Consider the following 17,595-nt stretch of genomic DNA (forward strand, 5'->3'; position numbering starts at 1 on the left):
TTAACAAGCTTCGTGAGGGCGACCGCAATCTGCGTCCGGGCGGCCAAGGCAGCCCGAACGGCCGCTGTTGCTTCTCAGGCAGCAGCAGCAGCATCTGCCTCGGGGATAGCAACTGGCGAGAGCGGCACAACAGCTGTCCGTTCCACAGCGGCGGCCTTAGCGCTGATGGAGGCCGCCCACGACTATGTCGAGGCCGTCCACGCCCAACTCGTGGTGGTCACCGCACAAATCGAACGAAGCTTCTCCGACAACGGTCGGCAACCCACGGCCGAAGAGTTGGCAATCGCCGAGAGCGTTCGAGCAGCCGTCCGTTCCTGTGCGGCATACCTTGACACGACAGAGCCCTCCAAAGCCTAGATCGCGGCCGCCCACGCCCCACCTCGTGGCGGCCTATTCCAAAGATATGGCGGACGCAGATGGCGAGATGCTTGCCGAGTATGGTGTGATTGATGCCATGGAGCCCCTTCCCCAGGAGACCGTCGGGCGCGAGCTGGACATGGAGGCGGCGGAGATCGACGAGCACCAGCCGTACTAGTACTCTTTGTTTTGTTTAATTAAGAGCGTCGGTCTTTAATTTGTTAGAGTAATGTGTAGGTCAGTTAGCTCTGTTTAATTGCTGAACTTGCTCGATTAAGAAGTGTGGGTGTGCTGTAGTCTCCTTTGTGTACCCAAATTATGCAATGACGTGGATGACCACTGTAAGCAGGCAAATTCGAACCAAAATTTTTGACGTTCAAACTCATCACACACGGGTTAAGCTGTCTGAATCGTTTGTGATATTCACATATCGTACACAGTTATGAATAAGGAACCGTGTCTGATGACACTTTGCGTGCCAGTTTTTTCGCTGAAGCGATTCCAAATTTTCGGTTTTCGCGGAAATATCTACCTCCCCGCCCCCTCCCCCTTACCAAAAGCCACATTTCCCCCGTTTCCGCCTTCCATTCCAAGTTGAAACCTTCATTCCTTGCTTGCAGTGCCGCCTCCTCGCCGGCGACCCTCCTTCACGCTGCTCGGCCTCGCCTATCCAGGCACGTAATCCACACCCGACCCCCATCCGCCTCCTCCTTCCACATCCCACATGCCCCGACTGCCGGCGCGACACCTTCCACCCAAATCACCGACCCCTCAACCAAATAAGTGCCGCCCTAAGCCATGGTGCGCGCAGTATAGTCAGGATCTCAAGGAGCATTTGGCAGCGGGGAAGCAAATCGTGGCCGCACGCGCGAATGAGGTCGCGATGGCTGTCATTCGTGTCGACCCCCAGATCTCCTAGGAGCACCTCGTCGTCGAGGCCACCGTCAACGCCTCGCGCGCCGACGACGCGATGCGGTTGGCTGTTTGGTTCAATTCTACAATGCAATGTTCAATTGTTGTGGGTGCATTCTGTTATTGTATACCATCTGAGAAATAAATCGAATTTGGCTGTACTAAATACATGAGAAACAAATACAATTGCTATATTTCCAAGTTGTTAAGCATGCTTGGTTTGGTTAACTGTCTGATCTTCTATTAGGAGTATGTTATATTGTGCAATGTGGTGCTCAGTTAACGTTTGATTCATTTTTGTGGTGTTTAGTTAACTGTTTGGTTCAATTCTGCAATGCGATGTTCAATTGTTGTGGATGCATTCTGTTATTGTATACCATGTGAGGAATAAATTGAATTTGGCAGTAATAAATACATAAGAAACAAATACAATTATTATATTTCCAAGTTGTTAAGCATGCTTGGTTTGGTTAGCTGTCAGATCTTCTATTAGGAGTATGTTATATTGTGCAATGTGGTGCTCAGTTAATGTTTGGTTCATTTGTTGTGGTGTTTAGTTAACTGCTTGGTTCAATTCTGCAATGCGATGTCCAATTGTCGTGGGTAGAATTTTGTATTGTTGTGCATGTGAGAAATTAATCGAATTTGGCTGCACTTAATACATGAGAAACATATACAAGTGCTATATTTCCTAGTTCTTAATCATGCTTGGTTTGGATAAATGGGTTTTCCATGTGGCTTGAATTAATCTGATGAATCTGCAATGTGCTTATTTTTCATCAACATATTTTACAGATAGCATGCGAACCCTTACTTAACCTGATGACTAACTACCTTATATGTGTTGCAGGGAAACAATGGGAAGCACTGAGGTTTACAATCGAGGTTAGCACGTGCATGGTCCGTTGTCTAATAGCACATTATTGTGCAATTGCAGAAACCATTCTAATATTTAGGTTTTTAACAATTTGGTCTTGCACATGTAGGTCCTGCTGTCAGAGGTTTTGACCCACTGTTCGACCCTTTTTGCATATGGGGAAATGAGTTGTCCATGAATATCAGTCAAGTCAAGAAACTCAAAAAGATTGTTAGGATAAAGAAATTAGTGACAAAAAACAACAAGATATTTGTCTGCACAAATAAGAAGACATCAGTTCACTACAGGATGGTATTAACTATTATACCTTGCCTTTTTTATTCCTTTGCCCCATTTCCAATATAGAGAAGATATTTATGCACATCCTTGTTTTCAGGCCTTTCCAAAGCAGTTCACTGATGATTACCTCTCAAACCACCTGTATGGTCAGGAGGCGAAGAAGGTATTCATACAACACCCACGGTTCAATATTGAAGTGTTCCTGAAGAGGACGAAGGATGGGCGGTCAATGATCCACAGGCACTGGCCTAAATTTACAAAGACCTTCAACATCAATAAAGGCTCAATATTCGCCTTCTGCTTCAGCAGTTTTCAGATGAGATACATCTGTCTATGTACCATCTATGATGCTAATTTCGAAAGGTTATAGATGTTGCATGTGAAACTTGGTGCTGGTGTAGTTGTGTAATGGGGTAGCTGAGTGCTGAAGCTATATGATGTTGTACTCTGATGTATTTCAATTATGAAAATAAAATATATTATGTGCTTAATATGAAATGTCAATTAGATTAATAAATGGATTATTAATAATAGGATAATTAGCCTGCTAATTGGGTTTTTCTATTGCAAACGGTTATTGAGAAAACACCGTGTGTGATGCATTCAATAATGCACACAGTTTCTAGGAATGAACCGTGTTACGTGTTAGATTAATGAACAATCACACACGACATCCTCTTGAAAACTGTTTGCGTTAGGCCACCTAGCGCAAACGTTTAACACATAAAAACTGTGTGTGATGGACAGCCTTTGCCACACAGTTTCTTCTACGCACCGTGTGTGATGCATTCAATAACGCAAACGATAAAATTGTTAATACCGTGTGCAATGGAAACGCTATCACAAACGATTTAACGGGGAAAATTGTGTGTGATGTACTTGCGAACATAAATGTTTTTCTTGGAGCGACTGTGTGGGATGTATATATGAACGGAAACGTTTAGCGGGGACTGACTGTGTGGGATGTACTTACGACCGGAAATGATTTCGCATTATAATTGTATTTTTTAGCACTACTATACGTATAACCGTATTTGGTCACTTGCTGGTCGCACACGACCTCATTTTGCCGAGCGTGTGTGCCAGGAGGGCATATCCCCGACGATTTATGGGTCATGTGGGTAGGACCCCCCTATCGCCACACTCACTAGGCGACGGTTCCAAATTCCGTCGCAGAAAGGGGTTAAAAACCGTTTGTATAGCACCTCGTTGTACTAGTGAAGTAACATACCGATGACAAAGGGAATAACGTATGTTGTCATTATGGTACGACTGATAAAGATCTTCGTAGAATATGTGGGAACCAATATGAGCATCCAGGTTCCGCTATTGGTTATTAAACAGAGAGGTGTCTCGGTCATGTCTACATAGTTCTCAAACCCGTAGGGTCCGCACGCTTAACGTTTGATGACGATTTGTATTATATGAGTTATGTGATTTGGTGACCGAATGTTGTTCGGAGTCCCGGATGAGATCAGGAAAATGAAGAGGAGTCTCGAAATGGTCGAGAGAAGTAAAGATTGATATATTGGATGATAGTATTCGGAGACTGGAAGTGTTCCGGAATGTATCGGGTACATATCGGAGTACCGGAACCCCCCGGGGGAAGATATGGGCCATATGGGCCTTAGGGGGAAGCACACCAGCCCACATAGGGGTGCCCCCCCCCCAAGTAAGGAGGCCGAATAAGATTAGGAGGAGGGGGGCGCCCCCCTCTTTCCTTCTCCCCCCTCTCTTCCCTTCTTCCCCTTCCGGTAAAAGGAAAGGGGGGAGGCCGACTTGGACTAGGAGCCCAAATAGGATTCCTCCTACTTGGGCGCGCCTAGGGCTGCCTCTCTCCCCCTCCCTCCTTTATATACGTGGGGAGGGGGCGCCTAGAACACACCAACAATTGTTAGCCATGTGCGGCGCCCCCCTCCACAGTTTACGCCTCCGGTCATATCTTCGTAGTGTTTATGCGAAGCCCTGTGCGGATCACTTCACCATCACCGTCACCACACCGTCGTGCTGACGGAACTCTCCCTTGACACTTTGCTAGATCAAGAGTTCGAGGGACGTCATCGAGCTGAACGTGTGCAGAACTCGTAGGTGCCGTACGTTCGGTGCTTGATCGGTCGGAACGAGAAGAAGTTCGACTACATCAACCGCGTTGTCAAACGCTTCCGCTTTCGGTCTAGGAGGGTACATGGACACATTCTCCCCCTCTCGTTGCTATGCATCTCCTAGATAGATCTTGCGTGAGCGTAGGAATTTTTTTTAAAATTGCATGCTACGTTTCCCAACAGGGTCACAGGGGTGAGCTTTCAAGGCTATTCCCAGAGTACCAGAGCCTCACAAGAGTGGTCGTGCGAGAAGGAAAAACGACGTTGTTTTTGCATTACTCATGGCTGACTTTCCCTTCGGCATTGCTTTCCAACGCTCTTCACCCAAGCCACTGTCCTAGAAGTCACAGTATGGCATGTCCGGGCACGGGCTCAACATGGTGCTTAAGAGCCGCCTCACCTCCATTGGCGAGTTACAGCACGCGATTGTCCTCTGTCTGCTTGCTGTTGTGCAGGCCTCCACTACCCTAATGATCGTCACCTCACCATGTTCCCTATAGTGGGGGCGGGGGTCTCTTCCTCCCGCCTATACAAGGTTTTTATCTCTGGTGGGGTGCATGTGTCTTTTTGTAGCCACGATCTGGGGATCCCAGCGCCATCGCATGTCACATTTTTCGTCTTACTGCTCTCCCTCCCCTACATCGATACAAGGATGTGCTGCTTTGGAAGACCATCATGGTCGCCATCGAGGTTGGTTGCCCCTTCTATTCTTCTCTGCTAGAAATAGCGGACCACCTCATCTTCCGATGCCCCTTCGCCACCTCATTCTCGCACCACCGTTGGGTCGACACCCATGGCGCTTCCATCCAGATTCTCCACCTAATGAATGTCATAGGCGCGGTTCCTCGGGCATATCCTGACATTTTTGTCCTACTCTCTATTGTTGGTACCCGTGGAAACAAAGGAATGTCGTTGTGTTCCGCGAGCAACCCTCTCTCTCCATCTGCTCCGTAAATGTTGTCAAGATGACATCGTCCTATGGAGTGAGAGAATGAAGCCTTATAGGCATGGCGATGCCGATGTTTGGCTTGCAGCCTTGTAGTGTGGTTTGATGTAAAATCCTGCCTCTAGGGAGCTTACCCCTGGTTTTTTTATATGAAATCTAGGTGGGGAACCTCCCCCCTACCCTGTTGAAATTGAAAAAAAAACTTCTCGGCAAGATTAGAAGTTGGGCATCTAAGAAGAAGAAAAAAAAACTTCTTTAGGCCCAGGGAGAGGGCTCCCCCTGCCCCTCTCCTACATTTTTAAATTGTACTCCCTTGGTTCTGAATTATATGCCGTTCTATTTTTTTCTAAATTGGGTGTATGTAGACATGTTTTATTGTGTTTGTTCACTCATTTCAGTCCGTATGTACTCTATATTGAAATATCCAAAAGATGGTATAAATTGAAACAAAGGTGATACAAGATTAGCAATATAAGTAATCAAGTTTAAAAAGAATCTTTCTAAATAACTAAATTTGTGCACCTATTGATTTTGGCCCTTCCTAGTTGGTGGTGCAAGATCCATTACTACTCCTTGTTCATGAATAACTCAAAATTAACTATATCTGTGGTGCAATTGTCGTCAACTTCATTCAGTTTGCTGGAAACTAATCCCCAGGGGATTCGGTCCACCTAGGGATCGGGTGACCCTCCCTCAGCCCCACCTTTACCCAATCTTCACAAATTCGTGCCTATAATCCATACATGTGTTTCTTTCAACAACAATAACAACAATTTTTTTCTTGAGGGAAATAATAACAACAAAGTATCACATCCCATCACAACCACTTCTAAGCCATTCGTTTCTTCTCTCCCATGAACTAACTGTTGGTTAGTAAGTGCACTAGATCATTGTAGTACTTCTGCGGGAAGTATTGTGCCTCATATTTACTGAACCACATGAGTAAAGGAAAGTGTTGGCAACCACATACTACGCTTGTCACCTAAGAGCAAATACAGTAGAGTGATGTAGGTGGGTGGGCTATAAACATCAGATTTATGCCTAGTTAAAGGAAAGATGAGAAGAGAGAGGAGAGAGAAGAGAAGCGGGCTACAAGCTTATAACCGACTGTAGCACGATCCCCAAGAACCTTTGTGGAGAAAAAGGTAGGCCATACTAGTATGACTAACTATTATATGAACGGGCTATAAGGTTGGCTATAAGTGACATGCCAACTCCATATAGCCGGCTCTTGGCTATACAATTAACCATGCTCTAACATAACTTTGCTTGCACTAAAACTCTTGCAACATAAAAGAGCGTCCTCGGGTAGCCAACCATCAATACATGCTCCACGGTTCTATTTCCTAGAAGTTGCGTCTCACAAACACAGTTAGCTTTTTTTCCATAAAAAGGAGGATCAACCCTCACCCTGGGACCCTACATCGATCGATGCACACAATCATCTATTATTGATTATTCAAAAGGATAGATGAGATCACTAACATAAATCCATACAACCACTCAATAAGTGATCAATTGCTAGCATAAGAGGCCTTGTTTTTTCCTAGACTCCGAGTGCCATTTGTCTAAATATGGATCATCCGAATAACCATAAGTCGACACGTTATACCCGAGTATGATAATAGATCCGAAAGGTGGTGAAATAGACAATGAAACTTGCGTTGAAAATAGCATCATCCAGCGGAAAACATTGCGAGATCTGTGTATCTTTGATCCTTTTACTTGCCACAAGGATTGAACTAACCAGAAAAAGTTCATGTTTGCTCCTTAAAGGACACCTTACCCGTCTACATTATAGGGCGTGCCTGAATTGGCCTACACGTGACCAACTACCAAACCGACCAAACTCTACTGACCAAAAAGCTGTAACCACTAGATCCTTCACCAAATAGAGACTAGAGTGGTGCCTAGCTAAGCAAACTTTGTCTGCGTAAGCCATCTCAAGCATGTTTTGGTACATGTCCCAGCCAACCCAATTATCAGCCAACAGCCCAACATGCATCACCCCATTGGTTTGTGCCACCTAGATGCCCACTGCCAACCTGCCATCCTCGGATCCATTTAACACTCCCAGGATGTTAATCTGAGGCCACACTAGGACTCAATTTGAATCAAGCGGAAGCTAGGTAAATAAATACAAAAAGGCTAAAACTGATGCAATGAAGGAGAACTTTCTTGCCACCTCGCAAAAAAAGGAGAACTTTCTTGCCTGGAGCACCGCTGGCAGCCTCTTCTTCTTTCTAGCAGCGGTTGGTCTTTTTACAGAAAATGAAAAGGCGGTTTGCTGGTGACTTTTGTTGATTTAGATTATTTATAATCTGCCAAAGATAGCACGCCCATATGCCCAGGGTAGCACATGATAGCACGAAAAAACATCATCATTACATAATATATATATAGTCAAGAGATGGTTAAGTTTTTCTGGTGAAACCAACCCAACAGGATTCAAGTCCTAAGCTTGGCATTTGTGCTCACATTTTTCAGAATTTGTTTCAGGCGTTTCGGCGATGTGCATTCGGTTGCTAGAAAGAAGAAGAAGAGGCCGTCCTAGGTTCGCCGTAGTCGACAGGAATGGCCTAGACTACAAAAGTGCCTGATGCGACTTCTCAATCTTAAAATGATGTGCCGGCTCAGCCTCTTGTAAAGTTCGGCAAAAGTGACGGTTTTTTTTTTTTTTAGAAAGTGGTGTGACCGTACATAGTCGTTCCAAAAGTATCTATCAAATGGGCCCTTACAGTTATGGGTTATGCCCGGCAGTCGACACGCCAGCACCAACGTGCCAAAGTCAGAATTTGTTTCAAACGCTGCACGTGAACTGTGGGCCCATCGGAGTCCACTTACCTGCAATTCTAAGGCCGGGCCGGGCGACAAATCACTCCCAGGCCTCCATCTTGCTCGCCTTTTCGCCATCTCTCGCTTTCTGCCATGTTGGAGCCAAAATGTCCCCGACACGAACAATACTTTTGTACAAACTACATACAGTTTTTTTATATGTTGGAACCAAAATGTCCCCTACACGAGTAATAATTTTTTACCAACTATACATACAGTTTGGACGGGCAGAAAAGAATTTTTTGTTGCGGGGGCAGAAATAGCATTTCACTATCGACGAAGAATCTTGGATGATTTTTTGGCTCCAGCTTTCAAACGCAGGGCACTCCGCCACTCCGGAGCACGCCTAGTTTTGAAGCCAGAAATGGAGAAGCTAGATACGCCTCCGTCCCAGAACATAAGGTGTATTGATTTTCGTGGAAATCAAACTTGTTTATGTTTGACCAAGATTATGGAATAAAATATCAACATCTACAATACAAAATAAATAAAACATGAAAATACTTTTTTGTGATGGATCTAATGATGCCAATTTGGTACTGTAGATATTGATATATTTTTTGTAAAAACATGGTCAAAGATGCACATATTTGACTTTTGGAAAAACAAATACACTTTATATTTTAGAACAGAGGGAGTAACATCTAGTTCCAACTTTTTTTTTCTTAATTTTATACTAGCATAAGTTTTATTTCGAAAAATAATATTAGCATAAAATTTGGATAACAAAACCTTTTCTAAAACTAAAACTATGATCATATGAAATATCAACTCTACTATTTTTTCAGAAAACTCAAGAGTAAAAATAGGAAAATAACTCAGACCAGCTTTTTTTTGCGAGAAAACTTCCAATCTACTCCCTCTGTTCCTAAATATTTGTTTTTCTAGAGATTTTAACAAGTGACTACATACGAAGCAAAATGACTGAATCTACACTCTAAAATATGTCTATATACATCCGTATGTGGTAGTCCATTTGAAATCTCTAAAAAGGCAAATATTTAGAAATGGAGGGAGTATTCATCTTCAATCATGGCAGTACAACGAACACTAGAAATAAAAATTACATCCAGATCCATAGACCACCTAGCAACGACTACAAGCACTGAAGCGAGCCGAAGGCGCGCCGCCGTCATCGCCCCTCATCGCCGGAGTCGGGCACAACTTGTTGTAGTAGACAGTCGGAAGTCGTCGTGCTAAGGCCCCATAGGACCAACACTCCAGAACAGCAACCGCCGCCGATGAAAAATAACGTAGATCAGAAGGATCCAAACCGAAGACACACGAACATGGACGAACAACGCTGAGATCCGAGCAAATCCACCAAAGATAGATCTGCTGGAGACACACCTCCACACGCCCACCAACGATGCTAGATGCACTACCGGAACGGGGGCTAGGCGGGGAGGCCTTTATTCCATCTTCAGGGAGCCGTTGCCGTCTCGCCTTCCTGATCAGGACACAAACCCTAGCAAGATTGATAAAAACGACTAAAAAAGGAGCCCTCCCGCCGGCCCTTGCCAGGACCCACCGCGCCTCCATGGTCCTAGGGCCACCGGAGACGAGGCGGACCTGCACCGGTGCCGGCGAGAGGCACGAACCCTAGCTTTCTTTCTTGGAGGAGGAGGCGGCGGCTAGAAGATGTGAGTTCTTGATTGTCCTTCGAGAGAGGCACAACTCAGACCAGCTTTTGGCTAAACTTAATTCATTTTACTCCCTCCGTCCCATAATATAAGGGCGTTTTTAACATTAGTGTAGTGTAAAAAACGCTCTTATATTATTATAAGACGGAGGGAGTACTAAATAATGTCAAAACAAAACAGTTCACAGCCCATATCACGAGAACCTGAGAACTCTCCTGGAGTTGAACTGGCTAGGGAAGCGAGGTTGCACATAGCCAGTTTCAGTCCTCACCCACTCTTTCAAGTAAAAGGCGGGTGGTTTCTCCCCTCTTCAGCCTTGTTCCTTTTCTTATATTTGAGAATTTACCTTTTTCATGGCAAACAGTTACCTAAGAACGCATTTAGGTAAAATTAGCTACCTGAAGTCATGACTCAAACGAGCAGTAAGAGTTCAGAAACAACAGATGATATAATGAATTATAGATCTTCGCTCTTGTTTCTACCACAGCCCTGCAACCGATCGGTAGAAGTTGAAACAAAGGGCCCTGTTTGGCTAGGCTCCGGGTTCACCGTTTGTGCTATAGATATGTTGGTTCTACACAATAAGCTTTGCTTCACGAGACTTTTCCGATTCAGGGCTTCTGAAAGTGGTGAAATTGTCCCTGGCCGACTCCTGTTTTCCTTGTGAGTTCTTGGAGCTGTAGGAGTTCGGCCAGTTTGCACTATCACCGTTCAGCAGCCTTCCTTACCTTACACACTATTCCATCTTTAAAATGATCCCAAGTAAAAGGAAGCTGCGTAGATGTTTCTGGTGACAGCAGCATGAACGGCTGACAGAGAACTGGGTCAGGGAGATCCAAGATTGCATTCCATACCAAAAGCAGAGCCAACAACCTGCCCAATTACCATCCACTGATTTCGGCAGTGGGTGGCCCCATCCACTGATCTGGCGATGTGTGGGGGACTCCTACTGTGATCAGGCGCCGAGCCTACTGGTAATCGACAACGTGGATGGAAACAGCAAAGGAACAACTGAAAGCATTCATCACAAAAGAGGCATGCAGATGCAGATCAATGTCACCTTTGTGAATTGCATGTCATGGATCAGGGAATCTAATCTCCATTCTGGACTCAGCCTACCATGTGGGGGTAGTGGTAGCTTTCTAATGGAGATGGGCACGTTTCTATTTAGCATCTATATTAGTTCAAACAAAAGAAGAAATCTCTCTACAAAGTTTAGGAGAAACAAATTGTTTGGGAAAATGCAAATGGTTTCTGTGTGACCTATGACTAATAGGCTAAGGGTTGTGAGGTGTTTCTTGGGTTAGTACATACAAATTCGGCTACCATCTTACAGGCATCTAGTTCACACCTCAAGACCCTATATATACCCAAAAAGGCTTTCGCTCCGCTTTATAAACAAAGCAAACTCAAGACCCTATATATCATAAAGCAACTCTAATACTTCTTTGCAGATGTACAGAGAGCTCCGGTGTTGATATATTTAATAAAATAAACCATTTAGAAGGACACTTTCGTTTATAGATATTCGTCTACCATTAGAATTTTACCTTTCGCTTTCTTGGAAAAGATTTACACTCCCTGGAGGGATAGTTGACACCTCAAGACCCCATATACCGTAAAGCAAACTAATACTTCTTTTCAGATGAACAGGGCTCAGGTGTTGATAAGTCATTCTTGGATAGTGATATTAGGTATTATCAATGGTGGCACCAGCCACATCCCTGCAGCCAAAGATAAGATTAGGATACCACTTCTGCCACGAATTATGTAGAGTATATATTCAGGAAGAATATATAGCGTTGTCCCTAGTACCTACCACGTGACAATTGATCATTGTTCTTTCAGCTTATTGCATAACTCCATATTTCAATACCATATGATCCCCCAAATCTCGAGTGGTAAGAACTTTTTCACATTCCAAAATTTTAGAACACGCAATGAGTGACAGTGAAAGTGGAATCTGGCCGGTTGAATAGGTCGAGTATATGATTGGTATGGCTTTCAGAATTCAACACCTTAGTCTATTGGATTGGATGTAACCTTCCATATATGTATTGATATACCAATAATACACTGATGGTACCACGATAAAAAATGCACATGGACACAGAAGAAGAAATGTGTTGCTTCTGGCATTCAAGGAGACCTTACTGGACCCAGCTCTCCTTATACTGCCATATGTTTCTCAGGGAAGAGGGCTTAGTACCAGAATACGTTACTTGGTGACTACCTTTTCTCTGTATTGAAGAAAGAGCTACCTTTTTTTTCTTTTTAGAAACACCGAACAATGTAGACGCACACACTTACACCATAAAACACAGAACACCTACTGAAGGCCGGGTAGATATGTTAATATAAATGATATATTTATGGTTGGTTCTATTTGAAGGTATGTTAATATGAATGATATATCTATGGTTCGGTCTATTTAGATTCTCTAATCACTGTTGATGTCTTCTAGAACATATGATCAGTGAGACGTGAATCAAATCATCCAGCTGACAATATCTTTCGTGTCCAGTAAAAGTGAATGCTTATTTGCCCGGTCCACTCGCCTCCACTTTGATTTACAAGGTGTAGTTAGTTATTGATTCCCCTTTTCATGGAGTTCCCGGTTATCCACAGGATTGTCACGTATGATACAAAAGATGTTCTCTAATCACCATACATGTAAAGTACAGAAAAGACAGAACATTCAGTTTGTTACATACATTATTTCACATTGCCTTCAGACAGATATCCTAAGATACGGGAAACAACAAGGGCTTAAGGAATTCTGACATTTTAGAGAAGCTACCGTAAGAACAGAGATTTTTATTCTGAAAAACCTTCAGATAATCCGATGGGAGACATGCAAGACTATTGCATCACTAGCTCAGGTGGCGAGCAATGCCATGTGGGCAAAGGGATTCTACAATATCAAGCTAAAGCTCCTGACCACTAAAAAATGAAAAAATGCCTAGGGCAATCCATGTCCATACGATTTTGCAACCACAAAATATCAAATTCTAGAACTCAAAATGCTGAAAAGGATATTTCTATCAGCATGTCTAGAAATGGCCAGACAGAAGGATTCTTACCGATATACATGTCTGCGAAAATAGATGTGCATGAAGTCAGAAAACAGTCCCACCAGCATCTGAAAAAACATCTGGGAATAAGCCTTATCAGATATGCTCAACAAGATGCTTGTCACTCACAAATCCAAAAGCACAGAGATAACATATTGGCTTATCCTGCCGAACATCAATTGAATTTGAGGGATCAAGTGGGCCTGCTCGATAGCAATCAGGTTTGCCACTTGAATCAATTTGTTAGTACCATCTGATGACTTGATCAGAAGTTTAATCCTGCTGAGATCCACATCAGGTACACAAGTTAAATATCTGTGTCTGTTAACTGCTCTGTTTCATCTTTTCCATGTCATTGTTTTCTTTCTCCCTGGCAAGGTGCAGTCAGTGATATGTTTAGTGATAGACAGAGCATACTGAGTGAATGCATCATTTTGCCCTTCCTCCATAAACTTCCTGAGTCCTGACAGATGTCGCAGGATGCTTAAAACATAAGCCGGAAAGAACGAATACCAGACTCTAGAATGGAACCATTCCACAACTGCAACATAATCTTTGATCCAAATTTTCCTAGCAGCCTGTCCTCACACAGTCACACAGGTTCTAGTACCAAACAGTGCCCTGGACTTGTTTGACCACACCACTACCTGCACCAGCCCACATACGTACCCTTCAAGTTCTCCTTTAAATCCCCTGCCCTCCCTCCATCTCCACTCCCATCCCTCTGCTCTTGCAGTGAACCACTACCCCGCTATACATCTTTCATCTTTCTCCTGAAAACATCACCACTGAACTTGTTTATTCTTGACCTACAGAAGAGCCATGAAGCAATTAGTCCTGCAGTACCTGAAGCTGTTCCTGTTGCTAGGGCTTAGCGGAGTCACAACCGAGCACGTGCCTAAATATGATGTGCTTGCATCCCTGGGGACGCTCCCCCTTGACGGCCATTTCAGCTTCCACGACTTGCCTGCAGCTGCAAGGGACTTCGGCAACCTCTCCAGCTTCCCGCCAGTCGCTGTGCTTCACCCAGGTTCAGTGGCTGACATTGCCAGAACCGTGAGGCATGTATTCTTGATGGGTGAGCACTCCACGCTCACAGTGGCAGCTCGTGGGCATGGGCACTCGCTATATGGGCAGTCCCAGGCTGCTGGAGGGATTGTCATCAGAATGGAATCCCTTCAGAGTGTCAAAATGCAGGTGCATCCTGGTGCATCACCGTATGTGGATGCCTCAGGTGGAGAACTCTGGATAAATGTCTTGAAAAAGACGTTGAAGTATGGTTTGGCGCCGAAGTCATGGACAGACTACCTCCACCTTACGGTTGGGGGCACGTTGTCAAATGCGGGTGTCAGCGGGCAGACATTCCGGCATGGTCCACAGATCAGCAATGTGAACGAACTGGAGATTGTAACTGGTATGAACTGACCTATATATTAGGTTGATTTGAACAACTAGGAGAGTAAATAATGTGGCTAACTTTCTACCATGATTTTCAAATGCAGGAAGAGGTGATATTATCACTTGCTCACCAGAACAGAACAATGATCTCTTCCATGCTGCTCTTGGTGGTCTAGGTCAATTTGGCATAATTACTCGGGCCAGGATCGCTCTTGAGCCTGCTCCACAAATGGTAAATCGAAAGAACTCATCTGTGACAACTCCATGCTAGTACATTTTAGTAAGCATATGCTCATGAGTTCATTGGATGTACAACAGGTAAGGTGGATAAGAGTTCTCTACTTAGATTTCGTGAGCTTCACCGAGGATCAGGAGATGCTTATTTCAGCAGAGAAGACCTTCGACTACATTGAAGGTTTCGTAAGCATAAACAGAACAGGCATCCTAAACAACTGGAGGTCATCATTCAATCCACAGGACCCAGAACGGGCTAGCCAGTTCGAAACAGACAGAAAAGTGCTCTTCTGCCTTGAGATGACAAAGAACTTCAACCCTGAAGAAGCTGACATCATGGAACAGGTGAGCCAATGATTTGTCCTTGTGTTACTAAAGATGTTTGTGTATAAAATGTTATCAGGTGGCCTGAGTGGTTGAATTCCATATGTATATGTGTTTACAGGAGGTCCATGCACTACTATCTCAACTCAGATACACACCAGCGTCCTTATTCCACACGGACGTCACTTACATGGAGTTCTTGGATAGGGTGCACTCCTCTGAGATAAAGCTGAGAGCTAAGGGCTTGTGGGAAGTCCCACACCCATGGCTTAATCTCATCGTCCCAAGAAGCACTGTCCATACATTTGCAAAGCAGGTCTTTGGGAAAATCCTCGAAGATAACAACAATGGTCCCATATTGCTCTACCCAGTGAACAAGTCCAGGTAAATTGCTTTATGTACTGAAATCAAAAACCCCATTCAGAAACTCTTATACATCATGTCATAGTATTTTCAAGTGAATGATTCATCTTGTTTCATGCAGATGGGACAACCGAACATCAGTGGTCATACCAAATGAGGAAGTTTTCTACCTGGTGGGATTCCTACACTCGGCGATAGGCCCCCACAGCATCAAACGTACACTGAACCTGAACAACCAGATAATAGAGTTCTCTAACAAAGCAAGTATTGGGGTGAGGCAATATCTTCCAAACTACACCACAGAACCCGAGTGGAAAGCCCACTATGGGGCTAGGTGGGACGCATTTCAACAGAGGAAAAACACCTATGACCCACTGGCAATCCTAGCTCCAGGACAGAGAATATTTCAAAAGACACCAGCGTCACTACCCTTGTCCTCATGAGAGTTTCTACTGTAAAAAATGTGTAGCAATATGTCTATGTTTTTTTTTTTGGAATAGTTTGAATTGCTTACCACATATGTCACGTGGTTAGCAATATGTCTATGTTAGTATGGAACTATAGTCACTTTGCAAAAGATAACGAACTGTAGCGTGAAGAACACAGTGTACAGAGTGGTGACTATTAAGTAGTGGTGATGCTCAAAATACTTTTAGCAGTGAGATCAATTAAGATCAGCAATGACATACCTTTGAGTTGTGTCTGATCCGCTTTTGAAGCAATCATTTGAGAATTATATCGGTCCATGAAACAGCTGTTGTTACAGCACAAAGATAAAGCCATGCAATGATGAACTGAACCACTAACCAGTGGAACTCATGCTGAATACTGTGTTAATTGATGACGGGTAGAAAAGGCTGGTCTCAGGTAGACCGGTGATTAACAAATAAAGGTGTCTGACAGACTGACATGTGAAAGAGACCTGTATAAATGCAGAAAATGAACTGAGTTCCGCCCAGGAAAAAATATTATGTATTGGTGCAGGAAGCCACAAAAAATCTTTTTAAAGAAAGAATATGTCTATATAATCTGAATCTTGCTGAAACTCCTCAGCAACCAGAAACTAAAGAATCAAAAGTACAAAAGGTGAATGGCCTGTAATATATACTGACATGAGCGAAATAATGCCAATATAAGTAAGATGCATATGAAGTAAAGGCTGCATCTAACTAGAGTAGATTGAGGTATTATTAAATCATTATCATTGTAATCACTTTCCACCATGAATATGATACTGTTTAGCTTATGATTGTCTGTTAAAAGCTTGAGGGATCGAGTCACGATCAAGTAGTGTAAGAGTTCACTATATACTTGTGTCAAGTTATAGTTATACACATCAGTCTTAACAAAGGGGCTGGAGCTAATAATTCTAAACATCCAATTAAGTGGAAAAGGGATGGATAGGCTAAGCCAAATGTAAATCGTTCACATCAGCATATACGTCAATAACAGCCACATAACATAAAAGTGTATCAGTATAAGCATATGCAAACCCTAATGGATACAGGGAGCAATCCCCTGTTTAGAGACACATCTGATCAAGGACGAGAAACGGCAGAAGACAGAAGTAACTACACCTGTACAAGTACAGGTTGGTCAAGAAGATTCAAATTCTAAGCATTGTTTAATCTTTGGAGGGAAAAGGGTACTTTTTACTGTGAAAAGTAAGTGATGGGAGACAGCACAATAAGTACATGAGCAAAGTAGAAAGAATATCTCTACCTCTATTATTGGATGTCACTGCATAGCAAGTGCAACACATGAAGTGTTTAAGATATAAATGATTAAACGTAACCTGGAAAACAAAAAATGATAACGATATTTGGGAATCAAAGGGCATCGCTGGTCTTAGCAAATTTGCTACCAATCCAGTTTTTGTAAAATCTACTACTTGTCTGGATTAATTACATGTGTTAGTATAATAAAACAAATCTCATGCATGGTTCAGACTTACTCTAGGTGGCATGGCTCAGTGATCATCCAAATCATATAAAATGTTCCACCTAAAGACACTTCGATGTGCATTAGCATATCACAGTTGCCATCTATAGCACACCTATGGAACTGAGCATGATCAAGAGGGAAACTAGTATGTCAAATCACCTTACCTCCCCGCAAGAAACATCTTACCAAAGACACTTCAAATTTTATGCTTGGTTTTACCATGAACAGTATCGAAGCACAAAGCAGTATGTATGTCAACACCCGTGCAAAAGCGAAACCATGGAATTTCATTTGATAAGGTTTTCCA

General features: G+C 43.4%; 1 protein-coding gene across 1 annotated transcript; it reads left to right on the top strand.

Moving 5' to 3' along the window:
• Positions 1 to 13,041: 13,041 nt before the first annotated feature.
• Positions 13,042 to 16,048, top strand: LOC123181824 (cytokinin dehydrogenase 9). Its single transcript, XM_044594211.1, has 6 exons — positions 13,042 to 13,323; positions 13,841 to 14,439; positions 14,528 to 14,655; positions 14,742 to 15,002; positions 15,103 to 15,365; positions 15,466 to 16,048. Exons 2-6 carry the CDS (start codon positions 13,848 to 13,850, stop codon positions 15,785 to 15,787), a joined length of 1,566 nt encoding a protein of 521 aa, XP_044450146.1. The 5' UTR covers positions 13,042 to 13,323; positions 13,841 to 13,847; the 3' UTR covers positions 15,788 to 16,048.
• The last annotated feature ends 1,547 nt before the right edge of the window (positions 16,049 to 17,595 follow it).

Source organism: Triticum aestivum, chromosome 1D (genome assembly GCF_018294505.1).
Source record: "Triticum aestivum cultivar Chinese Spring chromosome 1D, IWGSC CS RefSeq v2.1, whole genome shotgun sequence".
In the NCBI taxonomy this organism is placed as follows: Eukaryota; Viridiplantae; Streptophyta; class Magnoliopsida; order Poales; family Poaceae; genus Triticum; species Triticum aestivum.